This window comes from Schistocerca piceifrons, chromosome X, assembly GCF_021461385.2.
Source record: "Schistocerca piceifrons isolate TAMUIC-IGC-003096 chromosome X, iqSchPice1.1, whole genome shotgun sequence".
Lineage (NCBI taxonomy): Eukaryota > Metazoa > Arthropoda > Insecta > Orthoptera > Acrididae > Schistocerca > Schistocerca piceifrons.
In genome coordinates, this window is record NC_060149.1 from 369466231 (window position 1) to 369483856 (window position 17626).

Below are 17626 nucleotides of genomic sequence, written 5' to 3' on the forward strand. Positions count from 1 at the left end.
GTCCAGGGACCTGCCAAGAGGGGAAGAAGGGTGAGGGCGGGTGGAGAGGGGAGAACAGAGATGCCAATGGCTGAGGAGAGGGGAGGAGAAGGACAGGAGAGGGGAGGCCAGGGGGAGAAGGGGAGGGGAGGGATGGAGGGTGCCCAAAGGAACAGATACAGGAAAAGGGAGGGAGGATTAAAGTTGGTAGGAGGGGTAGATGGAGGGGAGGAGGACATCATCAGGGAGGGGGACCTGGCAGAAGCCACCTTGGGAGAGGGTAAGGAGGGTGGAGAGATGGAGACCGGGCGGGACGTGGGAATACAGGCGCGGCAGCGGGCGGGGGTGGGAGAGGATCGGGGAGACGAGCGGGTGAGGAGGATCGAGTTTGCGGGAGGTGTACAGGATCCGTATCCTTTCAAGGAAAAGGAGGAGGTGGGGGGAAGGGGATGAGATCGTACAGGATCCGCGTGGGGGAGGGGAGATGGATGCGATAGGCAAGGCGGAGAGCATGACGTTCAAGGATTTGGAGGGAGTTATAAAAGATAGGGGGGGGGGGGGCGGAGATCCAAGCCGGATGGGCATAACAAAGGATAGGGCGGATGAGGGACTTATAGGTGTGGAGGATGGTGGAGGGGTCCAGACCCCACGTACGGCCGGAGAGGAGCTTGAGGAGACTGAGTCGGGAGCGTGCCGTGGCTTGGATTGTCCGGAGGTGGGGGAGTCCAGGAGAGGCGACGGTCGAGGGTGACGCCAAGGTACTTAAGGGTGGGAGTGAGGGTGATAGGACGGCCATGGATGGTGATGCAGAAATCAAGGAGGCGGAAGAAAGGGGTGATTTTGCCTTCAATGATCGCCTGGGTTTTGGAGGGATTGACCTTGAGCAACCACTGGTTGCACCAAGCGGTGAACCGGTCAAGATGGGATTGAAGAAGGTGTTGGGAGCGCTGCAGGGTGGGGGCAAGGGCAAGGAAGGCGGTGTCATCGGCAAACTGGAGACGGTGGACGGGGGGTGACGGCGGCGGCATGTCCGCCGTGTACAAAAGGTACAGAAGGGAGGAGAGGACGGAGCCTTGGGGCACACCGGCAGAGGGGAAAAAGGTGTAGGAATCTGTGTTATGGATGGCACCACACTTGCTAGGTGGTAGCCTTTTAAATCGGCCGCGGTCCGCTAGTATACGACGGACCCGCGTGTCGCCACTATCAGTGAATCCAGACTGAGCGCCGCCACACGGCAGGTCTAGAGAGACGTACTGGCACTCGCCCCAGTTGTACAGCCGACGTTGCTAGGAAAGGTTCACTGAGAATTACGCTCTCATTGGCCGAGACGATAGTTAGCATAGCCTTCAGCTAAGTCAATTGCTACGACCTAGCAAGGCGCCATTTATCCTTTGCTATGTATCTAATGAAGCATGTACAGTAACAAGACCAATGTTCACCAATTGTGGATTAAAGTTAAGTATTCCAGCAGCTACGTACTTTTCTTTATAGCATTCATTACGTATCCTGTTTCAGACCTCACGCCAGCCTGCGTGAGTTTAAGCGCGTGCCTTTCGGTTACCCGTCACTGTGGACTGGCTGTTTTGTCAGTCCATAACAGTTCCACTCTCTTCAAAAAGAGCTGAGAGGAGGACTCAACGAATACCTGCCGGCAAAAACGTTGTAACCCTCACTTTTCTAAGAAACTGGTTTGTCACGTATAAACGTTGTATGTGCCACGAGTAAGGTGTGTGTGAAGTTATGTTGGCAAACATGTACATTACGCGCCATTTTTCGTTTGTTTCCTATTCGTCGCGAGGCGCTCGGATGCAGAAACATTGTAAACATGGAGCCGGGACGTTGTATGACTTTAAGTCAGAGCATGTGCGAAGATATACACAGGGGCCGGAAACGGTTCAAATGGCTCTGAGCACTATGGAACTCAACTTCGGAGGTCATTAGTCCCCTAGAACCTAGAACTTAGAACTAGGTAAACCTAACTAACCGAAGGACATCACACATATCCATGCCCGAGGCAGGATTCGAACCTGCGACCGTAGCGGTCTCGCGGTTCCAGTCTGCAGCGCCCAGAACCGCACGGCCACTTCGGCCGGCGCCGGAAACGGAAAATTAAGTATAGTGAATGGAAGAAGAATGCGAAGAAACACAAACGGAATTCGGGGCAACCATATTTGGCGCACAATAGCAAACCAGTACCTGGGAAAATCCCTGCCGAACAGGTGGGTGCATAAACGTTGTATGCCAATCTAACACAATATTTCTGTTAAATGGGAGATTCCATACGTCATTCGCAAACATTATATTGTAATGCGCTGTCATAGCCTTTACCTTTGACATTAATGTGGTTAACTATACTTATCATTACATCGTGCTCTCTTTATAGATTGCTACCTGCAAATGTAGATACAATTGTAAAACACGAAAAATGGCGGACAACAGACAGCTGTTTCAGGAATTCTACGCTTTAGATTATAGTGCACAAACCAGACATTTGGCTTCGTCGCGCATTGAAACAGTAGACATCAAACGTAGGGAGACTGAGGAGACCATTTCGCGCGGACACTGTACATTCACGTACTTTTTAAGAAGAGGAGCAGAAAAAATTCAGGTATGTCAAAAAACGTTGTGCATGGTATATAGCATTACAGCTAGACGTGTACAAATGCTCCAAGGGAAGATGAAATGTGGCGTGCCGTTGGAAGACAGAACTGGTAAGCATGTGAATCGTCCAAATAAGCTGCAGGACAGCTTGAAGGACGTGATAAGAAACCACATTGAGGAGCTACCAAAGCAAGAAAGCCATTACTCAAGACATAAGAATGAAAAGCTCTGCCTGAGATCCGATTTGAATATATCTTAACTTTGCCGACTCTTTAAAGACGATAGTCCGACAGTACAGTGCAGTGAAAGAGCTTAGAGATATTTTCAGGGGACAATATAATTTTCGCTTTGGAGTACCACGTTCGGATTCATGTGGGTATTGTGACAGACTGTTCTTGCAGTTATTTAACAGTAAAAATGAAACAGAGAGAAAAAAACGGGCGAAGAAAAAGCAAACTGCACCATTTACATGCGGAAGCAGTGTATTCAGTGCTGGAGAAGGATACAGCAAAAAAGCTAAAGCAAACGAAACCTATTTTGTGATATGCACAGACAATAAGTGCCACATTGTTCTACCCTTGCCCATTCTGCGGTTTTCTATCAACGTCAGCTGTCAACCTACAATCAGGCAATACATAACGTTGGTGACAATAAGGTGTGGATGTATGTATGGCTTGAAACTGTTGCTAAGCGGGGATCAGCGGAAATTACTTCGTGCCTTCTGAAGTACGCAACATCTACATTTTCAGTACTAAACCCGTGTGAAGAAAGGACTTTAGTGGTGTGGTCAGATCGATGTACAGGACACAATAATAACTGGAAAACTACTGTTTTGTATCAATATCTTCTGAACATAAAATATTTCACCTCTGTGGAGCAAAAGTTTATCACAGGACACAGCTTTTTGCCTCGTGACAGGGATTTCGCATTAATTGAGAGAAATAAGAACTACTCTGCGTATGAACCATTTGAATGGGTTCAGGTAATAGCTGCTGCACAACCAAATAACTCGTTTCTGGTTTGTTACATGGAGCAGGACGATTTTATTCATTTCAGCGGTATTTAAAAGCACGTCCGCAAAGATCCAAAATGCAAAATAACGGATTATGTTTAGATGAAGATATCTTCAGACTCCCCAACAGTACTTCAGTGCCGCAAGAGCCATAACTACTTGCAGCCTTGGTTCTCAGTAAACTTAGCAAAACGCTCCAGGGGTAAAAATACTATTACAGTTCCGCCGGTGGTGTTTACCTTGAATGGCCTACCTAGTCTTTATGGTGAGCCATTGCCTGTCTCTGCGGAAAAGAAAGCTAATCTGCTAGACATGTGTAGATTTACTGCTGAAAAATACCGAGACTTTTATGAGAACCTAAAGTAAATGACAGTGTCATGGTCGGTCACGCAAAACGTACGTTTGCAACAATACGTCTTGTGTGCCGTGAATAATCGTGTTACACAGTAGGAACTATTAATAACGTTTCGTTTAAACTGCATGTACAGTATTGATTCTGTTTCGTTATATTCTTGTGAAATGAAAATGTGAACGATTATCACTGCAAACCCTTCTTTTGTAAGAATATTTCCACCTTCAGTCAAATACCTAAAAGTTCCGACATTGTATAATGCAAATTGTATTAACGCCTAATCGGAATATAACCAATAAACAGTATTAGAGGTTAAATAATACCTGTGGTATAAACGTTGTAACCCACAAAAGTGTGCTACTCTCGTTAGAGTTACGTTTTTGCATGGAGGCCGAAGGAAAATCTGTAATATCTTGCTTTTCAGGTCACGTACTGCCACAACTTGTACACATTAATCAGTAATGGACTCTTTTCAAGTGATTGTGAATGCTATTTCTGCCGTCCGTAAACCTGTTGCATAGGTACTGGTTTTTCGCGCCTCCTGTACAATTTGTATTTTGAGAGTTACAACGTTTGCCGGCCGAAGTGGCTGCGCGGTTCTGGCGCTGCAGTCTGGAACCGCGAGACCGCTACGGTCGCAGGTTCGAATCTTGCCTCGGACATGGATGTTTGTGATGTCCTTAGGTTAGTTAGGTTTAACTAGTTCTAAGTTCTAGGGGACTAATGACCTCAGCAGTTGAGTCCCATAGTGCTCAGAGCCATTTGAACCATTTAGGGTTACAACGTTTTTGCCGACAGGTATTCAAATATTTCAGAATGTCTTAACAACTACCTGTTAAGCAAGACACAAATAAAAATTACGGAGAAAAGTTCAAGATTACGGCGTCAAATATCACCACGGCAGAAACTGATCGTTTGCCTAAGGTATGTCTACATGGACCATTTTGCTGAACTAATCAAACCAAATATGGAGGTGCTACTTAACGGCAGCAACATGGAAATATCACGTGACTCCGTTAATAGCCCGTCCAAACATTCTTCTCGAGAAACCCTGACGTGTGTCGATAACGTTATGTTGACGGCGTGTGTGAATGCCACCATTTGATGAAGTTGAACTGAAGAGGCTAATCTTTTGTCGTGACGGTGACGTTCCGTCAACTGTTAATCCACCTTAACGCAGATGTACGCATTTAATTTTTTTCGCTTTGTATATTATTATATTTCGATTTTCTTGTAAACCTAAAAGACATTTGTATGTGTAAAGAATGTTTATTGATACGTGTAAATAATAATGTAGATAACTGCAATTTATACTGGGTTAATGCTGGTTAGGAAAATGTTACGGATATGTATCAAAGAGTAAAAACGCGCTGTTCTAGGAGCGTCTCTGGATGCGAGTGGAGTGACGTCCGAACGCGCGCGATGCACAAGCACTCAGCCGCGGGCTCCGGAATAATCCAATGAGCGAGTTGTGTGCTAAGTCAGTGTGAGCCAAAGTTGTTCTTAGCAGCACGATAGCAATTGACAAGCGTGGGCAGATGAAAATGCAGCTCCATTCACATGAAGATCTCGCTCCGCAAATGGTCACTCTTAAGTAAATCTGCGTTCGCAAATTTTGTATGCAGCTACTGCAGCATTGTCGACGACGGCTACGATTTCATCTCTTCAACAACGAACAACCGTAAGACTGTTCCACTTAGTTCAAGTTTTTTTAGAACTACAATGAAATTATCCAGAAATATTGGTGAACTTTTAGTTTTAATAATAATTACTGCAAAAGAAATTGTAACCTAATAATTACCCCAAATCATTGTTACCAAGTAAGTCCCGTGTCCATTCCCATTATTGAAACAGTGTCTCGTTTGTTTGAACGGAAAGAAATGTATAAAAAATTAATTTCAGTGCCACCGTTTCAATATTTTTTAATAATTTTGAAAACAAAAGTAAAAGTATTTTTAATGCGCATCAAAACTTCACTGTTGAGATGGATGCATATTGTTTAAATAGAGAGTTATTCTTGCAGATTCAATTATCCGAAAGTAAATTACTTCCTGGCACTTAAAACTAAAGATTTTAATTAAAAGAAAATAATCATTCATACTTGTTAATTTTACTTGAACCTCTAATGCTGTTTTGCGTGTTGGCCTGGTTCGTATTACGGCGTTCCAGTTGTGCTGACATTCGGGGGTAGTTCTTTTATTTGAATGACTCTAAAGTAAAGCTTTCTTTCGAGTTTCATTGCCAATTCCAAACTAGCAAAAGTCAGTAAACGCTACTGTGATGTTACGTAACTATTTAGCATAGTGCGATTTATTTATTCCTAATTAATTTCATTGCGTTTAATAACGAGTGTGGCAACAACTGAAATTCTTTTTCATTATTTCGTGGCTTTTCTGCAAACGGTGTGTAGCCTTCTGTAGCCGTACGTATTCAAATTATTCCTTATCGTTGCTGTTCGCAATTTTAATTACTTAGTGCTCAATTGGACTGACGACTTTATCACCATTTATTCCAAAAGTATTGGTAAAGTTTATTGTTTTATATCCAGAGTCTCGTGGTACCCCATTTCGTTTGAACAAATACTTGAATGACTGCACAATTTTTGATAGCTGAACTAATTTAACTGAAATTAGAATAGGCTGAATAAGTTGTCCTCAGAGATAACATCTTGTAAATCTCTCGCTCACTAATGTGTGTACATTTTCCTTCCGATAGTCTTGCCAAATTTTTACTCACGCGAACACGGTCAAGCATATTTTCACGAAAGCTGGTTATGTAAAGGGGATCATTACAAACTGTTCCTTTCTTTTAGTCAAAGAGTGCCATAAATTCCTTTTTCCTCAGTTTGAGTCAATACCTCATTTGTCATTCAATCTACCGATCTAAAAATCTGCATTCCTCTACTGCACCCCATTTTAAAACCTTTTAATTTCTTCTTGTCTGCACTGCTTGATGTCCATGTTTCATTTCCATACAAAGCTACACTCCAGATGTACCTCTAGAAAATATTTCCCAACCCTTAAATTTATATTAGACGTTATCAAAGTCTTATTTTTCAGAAATACCTTTAGTGCAATTACATTTTATAGCCTCTCTACTTCAGTTATTATGCTGCCCAAATCGCTAAACTCACATACTACTTTTAGTGTGTCAGTTCCTAATCTTACACCCTATTAGACCATATTCCATTACCTCCGTTAACTTTTGTTAATGTTCATCTTAAAATCTCTTTTTCAGGACACTATCAATCCGTTCCACTGCTCTACGAAGCCATTTGCTGTGTCTATCAGAACTAAAATGTCAGTGACAGACCTTTAAGTTTTTATTTCTTCTCCCTGAACTTTGATTCCGTTTCAAAATTTCTTATTGGTTTCCTTCAGCTTGCTCAATATACAGATTGAGTAACATAGGGGAAAATCTATAACCCCATCTCACTCTTTTCTGAACTACAGCTTCCCTTTTATGCCCTTTGACTCTTACAATTGCAGTTTGGTTTCAGTAAAAGTTGTAAATGACCCTTTGTTATCTATATTTTATCCCTGATACTTTCAACATTCGGAGGCTAGTCAACATTCTTAAAGGCTTTCACTAAATGTATAAATGCTGCAAATGTAGTTTGTCTTTTTTCAGCCTGTCTTCTAAGGTAAGTTGTAGGGTCAACATTGCTTCGCAACCAAAACTTATCTTCCTCAAGGTCAGCTCCTGCCAGAGTTTGCAATATTCTGCAAATAATTTGTGTCAATATTTTGTAGCCATGATTTATTAAATTAATGGTTCAGTAGCATTCTCAACTGTTAGCACCTGCCTTCTTTCGGACTGTTATAATTACATTGTTCATGAAATCTGGGGGTGTTTTGCTTGTCTCCTTTATTTTGCACACCAGGTCGAATAATTTTGACATGGCTCTCAAGGATCTCAGTAATTCTGAGGGAACATCATATACTCCAGTGGCCTTGTTTCCACTATGGTCTTTCAATCCTCCATTAAATTCTTCTTGCATTATCACATCTCCCATTTCATATTCACCTACTTCCTTTTCTCTTTCGATAATATTTTTGTCAAGTTTGTTGCCCATATATAGATCCTCTAATAAGCTGTTCCATTGCTGCCCCATGGGGCAAAGGTGCCTGTGTTCACCCATCATGCTTATGGGCAGACGCATGTAGTGTAGGGTTTAGGCTACCCACCAGTCAGCTGTATTGCACACATTCTGCACATATATGAGCTGCTTGGCCAACCCTGCCTGCGCCATTCAGCCAGTGGGGCACAATTGATTATGCTGAACCCTGGGTACAAGACAGCTGCACATCAGCTAATTGTCCATCCATGCTCACCTGTGCCTGTGCTCACCCGTCTCCTCCCAGAGGACATGCAAGTTATAACAGCCTGCTCTATGTCCTTCCACCTTTCAGTTATCCATTCTTTGCCTATTACTGCCCCATCCAAGCTCTTGATATTCATACAGTTGCCCCTTTTCCCCAAAGGCCTCTAATTTTCCAATAGGTGGCATCTATACTGCACCTAATTATGGATGCTTCTACCATCTTGCATTTGCCCTCTAGCCATTCCTGCTTAGCTAGCATTACCATACACCCAGGATTAGCCCGGACAGTCGTGGTTTTTTTAGTGCTGTCCAGGGTTTGAAAATTTTATGACTGGGTAGGACTTTTTTAAAATTTTAGACCTATATGTTCAATATTGCATTTTTGAACATTCTCTTACAGCTGTCTCTCTCTCAGCTGACCTTGAAGCAAGCACTGATGTCGAAGGTGAGGTGTGGCTACCGGTTCCACCACAACTTTTCACGTAACTTTTCTACACTTTTTGATCATTTGACCTTTATTTGTTTTTTTTATTTGGTTATCATGTAGCTATGGGCAAAAGAAAGTGTATGTATAATGTTAACCTGCAACAGGAATACACATTTTTGAAAGTTTGTAGTGACAGGAACAATGAATGTGTTCATTGCACACAATTCACTGGAGAATTGTTGCACACATAAAGGAAAGGGTGCTATTAAAGACAGCTTAACACAGGAGTGGTATTAATGCAATTGCTTCATCAAACATAAGATGATTTTTTACAGCTAAAGAAGGGAATAACAGTGATCTGGGGGTCTGCTATTAAAAAAGGCTACATTTTCATACCACATTGCTAGACACACAATCTGTTTTAAAACATCAGACTGCACATCTTAAACCGATTAAAATAATTATATATACTCCAAAATTTTCATCTGCTAGAATCAAGACTGAGTCAGTTATTCTTTACATTATTTTGTCATTTATATCTGATACATTGTTGCATTCTTTGGAGAAAACAATCATGCAACAGCAACAATGATTAGCACAAACTTGTCCAACGTCATGTCTAGTTAAAAATATAACTGAATAAACAAAGTGTAGCATTTCAGTAAACAGTTAAAACTTTTAAGTAATTTCAAAAATATGTCCTGGGTTAGAAAAAAAATGCTAAGCCTATGCTTAGCCATTTTGAACTTAATTTGCTGCATTCTTATGTTTTATATTTTCATCAATTAAATTCAATATTCTGTGTGTTATCCAGGGGTTTCCACTATGCCTTTACCTATATTAGCCTCTGCTGCCTTCTCTATTGCATCTCTCAAAGCTACACATTTGTCTTCTACTATATTCCTACCCTCCCTTTTCACTGTTCACAAAGGGTTAGTTTGGTCTCTCCACAGATCCCCCACCTGTGTTTGCACCTACAGTATTGCTTTCTGTATTGTTGATGCATGCAAGCCACCCCACCTTGAAAAGTTACATCACACATTTTGTTCCAAGCACTGATGAAACTGTCATACACCATGCTTCAAATACTCATCAAAAGTAACACAAACACAGTATTGAGAGTAATGCTGATTGGTTCTCACTGAAAAAGCTAAATTTTGATATGTCTATGTTTATTAAACCTAGTGCATCAATGCAGATTTCTGTCCATAAACTGATCATCCAGTACTTAAGATATGGAAAATCAGTTGGTGCCATGATATCTCCATAAGCTGTGTCCATTCTCAGTTAAAGCAGATGTTCCCAATTCAAAATATGTCCTCCTTAGGGACATAGCCAAATCATCGGTATCTGTACATACTTTGCAACACTATGCTTCAATTCTGTGAGTGTGCTATCCAGGTAAGGGCACACTTCAAACATCTTCATTTACTTTCCATGGTAGTAGGAAAGTCTAAATCTGTTATTCTGACCAGCATACAGTCAAACTGCTTAGTTAAGCCTTAGAAGCACCAGTACTTTAATAGCACATAGAAAAGGTGTGTTAAATACAAATCTTGCGTTATAATGCATTCGTCTGAGTACATCCATACTCACAAGAAACTTGAGTTACTTCATGCTGAATCACTGGATAGCTACTACTTTTGGCAAACATATTTTTAAAATGTAGAATCAGTGTTGGTTCAGTTATGTACATGGTTAATCAGTTTTGAGTAAGGAACTCGGTAATCTTTAAAAGAGGCCTGTCATGTACTGTTACGAATGGAGATGGATCAATTTTGGCTGCTTTATCAGACCTGCTGCAGTTTGAGGTAAGAAACAATGAACATTACAGTTAACTGTTTATAGTGACAGTCATCTGAGGCTAACATTTGTACAGATTTTGGTAACTACTTAGAACTGGCACTGTCAGAAGTTCTGATGCAGTTTCCCTATCCCTTTTACACACACACACACACACACACACACACCACACACACACACACACTCAACGGTGTTTATTGTACATGCAAGAATATTCAACTAGGGGTACTACACCAGAAATTTCTCACTTATAGTAGTTGTTGGTTTCATGTAGAACATCTGGTAACAAATAAAATATAAAAATAAAACAACTGGCACATTACTGTTTATAACAATGAACCCACACTAACACTGATTTGTCATCAGGACTGTCCAGTATAAATAACTGTGTATACACTGTGCTGTGCGTATTGTGTTTAATCTTTCTATACCGATATTGCTGTACTACTTGATAGACTGCAGTGTTTGACTTGTTTGGCTTCCTTTGCTACATATGTCCCATTTTCTACAGACTCACAACTGCTGTAGCATTTACACCCTCATACAAACTGTCTTAATCAAGGCTATCAATTCACTCCCTTCAAACTCTATCTTGTTCCTAGGAAATCATTCATCACTATACACTGACAGTGTCACCTGATGCAACGACAAGTATTGGCAAATGACACAAAATGTTTGTTATTCTCCTGCAGTAGAATAGGTCTGTACTTCGGTCATTCACAAATCATATCATGGTTGGAAATCCCTGTAGTTTTCATATCATTGGTATGGTTCTACCATTATGCTGAAATTTTTAAATAGAGTAGTGAACATATTTGTTGTTTGCACATGTGAGCAAGCGTTAGCTACTGACGGCGTGGGTAATTGTCAAACAGTTTCCTGTCACACTTGCTAAATAGAAATACTTCCCCAAATTTCTTAACTTTTCTTTCAACACCAATCGCTACAACATCACTTTTTTATCTTTTCCTGCTTCTGCTTCCAGTGACTTGAAATGCTAAAGACTACTGCCAAGAAATCTAACGTTTGTCTAATGACTGAAAATACTTTTCACAAAAGAGATTGAGTACAACAGTGGATAAATCTTTGACTCTGAAGTCTTTACTGAATGTCTGCATTCCCTACTCTATTTTCAAGGAAATATGAGTGGAACTTTAATACAGTATAACATCACTTTTATGTTCCCAGAATTAACGTTTTTCTGCCATATACAACATTTTTAATCAGTCCCATCAAATTTCCTTTGCCCACAATGTTAATTTTCACCCGATTTTGGATCAACATACTTATAATTTTCCTGTGATTACGAAAAAATGTTTGTGGAGAAAAAATGATGCAGGCATGATGTTGGCTGTCCAGCAGTGTTTACAAATCTTACACGGTTAAGTTTCTTGTCACCAGGGCACTCTATTCAGTGGATTTGAAATGGTAAACACGCAAGTTGGAACAATTGGTGCCGTATCTCCCACTGCGGCCAAGCTCTACTTGGCGTGGTGGCTGATAGGAGTAACTAGGTTTGTTCACATGAAGATATCATGACCAATCACAACCATTTCCAAACTGTCTCTACTGTGCAAACACAGTTTCGTGATTGTTGTGATCATTGTGACACCTTCATTGAACTTTTTGTTTAAACACAGTGCCGGTTACCTATTTTATTCATGCTGAGCAAAACGTGTTTCGAGAATTTATTCTTGTTGTCAAGTGCAGTATTTATGTATGCATTTACGCAAACAAACAATGTGAGTGATAATTTGTGTGTGTGTGTGTGTGTGTGTGTGTGTGTGTGTGTGTGTGTGTGTGGTCTTCTACATAACTGATGAGGCACAGTACCTGATAACCTCAAAAAGATGATTACAGTGCAGATGACGCAGAATAAAACATATACAAACACCACACAAATTTACACTTGACAATGAGAATAAATTCTCGAAATGCGTCATGCTAAGCATGAAAAAATATGTAACTAGTGCAGGATTTCATTATTTAAATAATGAAAGACAGCTGCAGGCTGTCAAAAGCGTCAATTATGCATGGAATTGAGTGAAATTCCTACTTCCCAGACAAGTTGCCAGTTCCACTTCCATCAGTGGTTTTTACTATGTAATAAACCTTTATTAGATAATAAACAAGCCCCTGACAAGTTTTTCGATGCCTGTTATGTACATATATCATACCTAAAGTGCTAGGGGGTATCCTATACATAACTTTTGCAGCTTAAAATGTTATTTCCCACATTTTACATTTTCCTGTGTTTTACTCCCCTGAAAAGCGTAAAAGTGGGGTTTCACTGTATTAGTCATTTGACTATGTGGTAATAAAAGCGAGCTGTATGCACAACAGTCTTTCTTGTCATTACTAGGACTCTCTGCCATCAAAATTCCAACAGACTACTGCACAACAATATTCAATTGCAGTTTTTAGCAACTGCACATTCCTACATTGAAAATAAAACCACAATTATTGTTTTCTCGCAAAACTAATATCAAGTCACTGACAGGAAATATGCTTACTTTTTTCCATTTTCACCAATAGCCTCAAATATCTTTTCTGGAGTTATTGGAAATAAAATACTTATGAAAAATACATGACACTCATTCAATTCAGGGAGTGATTTTGAGCATGCTATCAAAAATGATTACGAGTATGATAACTTTGCATACTCATTCAACAAATTTCTATTTTACTTTCCACTGCCTCAACATTTCTTTCAAGGCAATGAATATTTAGTGTTTTTAAAATTGAGATGAAAGATTAATAATAATAAAAAATAAATAAATAAACAGTAGTAGTAGTAGTAGTAGTAGTAGTGGAACTAACAACACAACCTCTGATTACATAGCCTGAGCATCTGATACATAATGTCAAATATGGATGTTACTTCTCAAATCACTTACCAATAGCTGCAGCTGTCTTTGATGTAGGAAGATTAGCACAGTCACCTATTCCAAATACATTTTTGTAGACGTCATGCTGAAGAGTGTATTTGTTAACAGTCAAATAACCATCAGAATCAGCTAACTCTTTGTTTCCTCTTAAAGCATATGGTGTCTGGTGTGGTGGTACAACATGCAAGAAGTCAAACTGAAAATACATACCTCAAGTTACTCAATGGAAAGGGATGTATTAACCAGCAGCAAGGTATTCATACAATAGCAGCCCAACATGACAAGAGCCAGTAAATGCATTATGCATCTAAAATACTGCACACACACACACACACACACACACACACACACACACACACACACACCTCTGCCTCTGCCGCTGCCCCTGACCCTGCCCCTACATGGTGCCAGCTGGGCTAATAGTGCCCGTGTTTCAGCAGGTGGACTGGTTGTGTGGTGATAAGTGTCAGGTGGGGTGGGGTGAGTAGAGGGAGTGTGAGACAAGGAGGAGGACTGGGGATGGATGGCTAGCAGCTTGCAGGCAGGCAGTTGGTTTGCCGGATAGGAATGTGGGTGGGAGGATGGCAGGTATATGGGTTAGACATGTAATGCACGATGGTAGGTGCCAGTGGGGAGCATCGTGCACTGATGGCGACTCGGGAGTGGAAATGAGAAATTGGTTTGTGGACTAGGCTCCATACAACCTGGCCACTCGTGGACGGCGCATTTGCAGTGATGAGAACATCCTTGTCCAGTATGTGGAAGGCCTTGTGAAGGCATTCACAGACAAAAAGTACCCCCAAACCTAGTCCACAAACACATTTCCCATGCCATATTCTCACACAACCCTAGTCCTCCCTCCACCCCCCAAGAATCATCTACAAAGGGGCACTCCCCTTGTCACCCAGTGCCACCCTGTGCTGGAACAACTGAACTATATCCTTTGCCAGGGCTTTGATTACTTCTCATCTGGCCCTGAAATGAGGGATATACTATCCAAGATCCTTCCCACCCCTCCTAAAGTGGTGTACCATTGCCCACCCAACTTACACAACATCCTAGTCCATTCCTATGCCACTCCCACTCCCAACCTCTTGCCACAAGGATCGTAACTCTGTTGGAGACAAAGGTGTGAAACCTGCCCAATCCACCCACTCAGCACCTCTTATTCCAGTCCTGTCATAGGTTTATTCCATCCCATCATAGGCCGAGTCACGTGTAAAAGCAGTCATGTAGTATATCAACTATGCTGCAAACACGGCAAAGCCTTTTATGTCAGCATGACAACCAACCTGCTATCCACCAGGATGAATTGCCACTACCAAACTGTTGCCAAGAACAAAGTTGTCCACCTGGGGGCACAATATGTAAGCTGCATCACCACCTGGGTCATCTGGATCCTTCCCTCTGCTACCAGCTTCTCTGAACTACACAGATGGGAGGTATCCTTACAACACATCCTCCACACCAACAATCGTCCTGGTCTCTATCTCAGGTAACCCACTGTCCCTGCACCCTCCAACCAACTGTTTCTCATTGCTCCATCCTGTCAACCCCTCCCAATTCACATCCATAAATCACCTTCAGCAGGTGCCACTCCCCACCAGCCCCTACAATTGTGCATTACATGCCTAGCCCATACACCTGCCACCCCCACTTCCTAGCTGGACAACTGTCTGCCTCCCTCCGAGCCGCAGCCACCTACCCCCAAGTCCATCTCTTTGTCTCTTGCCTCCCTCTCCCTCTACTCACCCCACCTGATACTACCCCCACCACAGTCAGTCCACTTCCAAAGAAACAAAGTATTGGTGCTGCTAGTCGAGCTGGTTCCTTGTAAGGCTAGAGATGGTTGTTTGTCACATGATGTCAAATATGTATAGAGCTGTCTCCAACAGGTGGCATAATTTTCCATTACAAGTAGTCTATCATCAGAATTCCCTTCTCTGTGAAAGTTAGCATTCATATTTTTTTTAGTAAAATTCTGATAAAGTTATTGTGGTATTTAACATGTGTCTGCAGAAAAGGGGGTCCAAATTTTAAAATTGCCATTTTTTTTATATAACTGATTTGGTGAGTTTGGAAACATGTTGTGCCCTAAGCACTAATTTTGACAGGAAGTGACAACACAAAGCAAATTTCGCAAATTTTTAAGGAATGTTACTTTGATACCTAAATGATTTGCATATTTCAATGGTGTATGCAATCTTTTGATATTCCACATTATATCCTGTGATTACATCCAGGGTAAATAATGACTTATGAAATATAGGTAGAAAATATTCAGAAACTATTATATTGAATTTGTGTTGGGTTGATGCTGAAATTATAAAATCTGAAATAAACAAATTCAGAATGGCTGAGAAAATCTTGTTAGATATCAACAAAACACGAAGTGGGGGAAAAAAAAGAAAAAAAGGAAATAATCTTTCAAAACACACTTATCTAACTTTGATGACTTCCATTGCACTTTGCTTATCAAACTTAACATCTGATCAAGTTAATGAATTTGTTGCATGACTTTCATGTTTCCTATTCCTAATGGTGCCTAGCATAACTAAAACTGAATGAAGTTTTAAGCTTTCAGACAAAAAAATCGTCCTTCAACAATAGAAACCACAAACACATAATCACACCCAATTTCAGAAGGACCTTTTTGTCCAAAAGTTTAAAAGTTTAGCAGTCTTTTCATTGTGCGTGTCTGTAACTCATTGCCTCCTTTATGCGATTAGTAGCCATTTGTCTTTCCATACTGCTGTTATTCCATGTGAGTGCAGGCTTTCTCGGCAAATTTAATATATGAAGTCTTCACAGGTTGTCAGCTGAGTAGCATCGTCGTCTCGTAGCACGCTACGAGACGACGATGCTACTCAGCTGACAACCCGTGAAGACTTCATATATGCTGTTATTCCAGCCTGGTCTTTCCATTGTTTAAAGTTGAATACAATGCATTTTGAAAGTAACATGTTTCAGACTAGATGGAACAAACAACTCAGGACCAAGATCCGACTGGAAGAATGTGGGAAATCTCCCAAAACCAACCTCAAATTGGCCAGTAGACCTGACATGACAGCCTAGGACTGAACCAAAGCAATCCTTGTCTCTTCAGTTTCACATTATTTTGCATTCAAGCCAACAGGACTGCAAACGTCTTAGCTCTATGACTGTATTTGGCACTGTGTTGCACCCACACACTGATCAAGAAATTTTACTTCTCTACCCCATAAAGCATGTTCCTCTATGGCCTACTTATCAGTCTTTGCAAAGCAGTAGTCTCTCTTGTGTTTGCCTAAACAGGCATAAATACTTCTTGTCATGGTTACAGTATATGCTTGACCTTCAGTGCATACAATTCTGCACTTTTTTTTGGGGGGTGCCATTCTTGTTTATGAGGCAAAAGTAACTATTTGTGGCTTTTGTACCTCATCAGTTCTAGAAATACTCCTTATTGGCTGTACAGCTTGTTCCCCTCCTTATTAGAGTAACTAGTTTTCTCAAAAGCAGACTATATGTAACTGACCTGCTCTTTTAAATAAACCAGCTTACATATTTTATTTGCTCTGTTCACAAAGGTTTTAATTATACCTCTCTTCTGTGTTGGACAATGGTTGGATTCCTCATGGTAGTTTCATTCTGTGTTACTTTTCTGTACTCCTTATGGCTCTAAGCTCCACCCACATGATAGATTACTAATACATGCAGGAAATTAAGCTGGTCATTACTCACTTTCTGAACAGCCAGTTGAATTTTTAGGTTAACGTTGAGAAGAAATCCAATACTTCTTCACCATTGGGCCATATTCTGTTACACAATGCAGCATATAATCTGTTTATTCCACTTTTTTGCCCAATACACAGGCACACTTAGCCACATGTTCAGTTTTGTTTATGTACCTATTGACCACTCAGTTTCTCAACTATACTGTGTGTTCTTGTTTGTGTCCAAATTATACTGAATAAGGAACATACAGACCAAGAGCAAATAAAGAAACTGAAAAGTCTACCATCAGGTATTCAGCCATGAAAAAATGGAGGCTAAAATTCAATGGTCATTTTAAATGAATGGAAGCCTACCTTTTTTCTGTCTGGTGTATCAAGTTGTGTTATCCCTGCATCTTTCAGGTCTCCTTTGACAGCACCCATAAGCATCCCCAAGGGTAGTGCCAACCCTTATCCTTACCCTCATCCCCCACCCCCCTCCACACACACCAGAATCTTGAATACAGAGTTTTTATTCGCTCAGT

General features: G+C 41.0%; 1 protein-coding gene across 2 annotated transcripts in view; it reads right to left on the reverse strand.

Annotated features, from left to right (window-relative positions):
- LOC124723139 (sulfide:quinone oxidoreductase, mitochondrial) overlaps positions 1–17626 on the reverse strand; it is an 89826-nt gene that overhangs the window by 14264 nt on the left and 57936 nt on the right. For both annotated transcript variants that reach the window (XM_047248328.1, XM_047248327.1), the window contains one exon: positions 13396–13582. In XM_047248328.1, coding sequence (XP_047104284.1) covers positions 13396–13582 — 187 coding nt within the window. The remainder of the gene's footprint in view (positions 1–13395; positions 13583–17626) is intronic.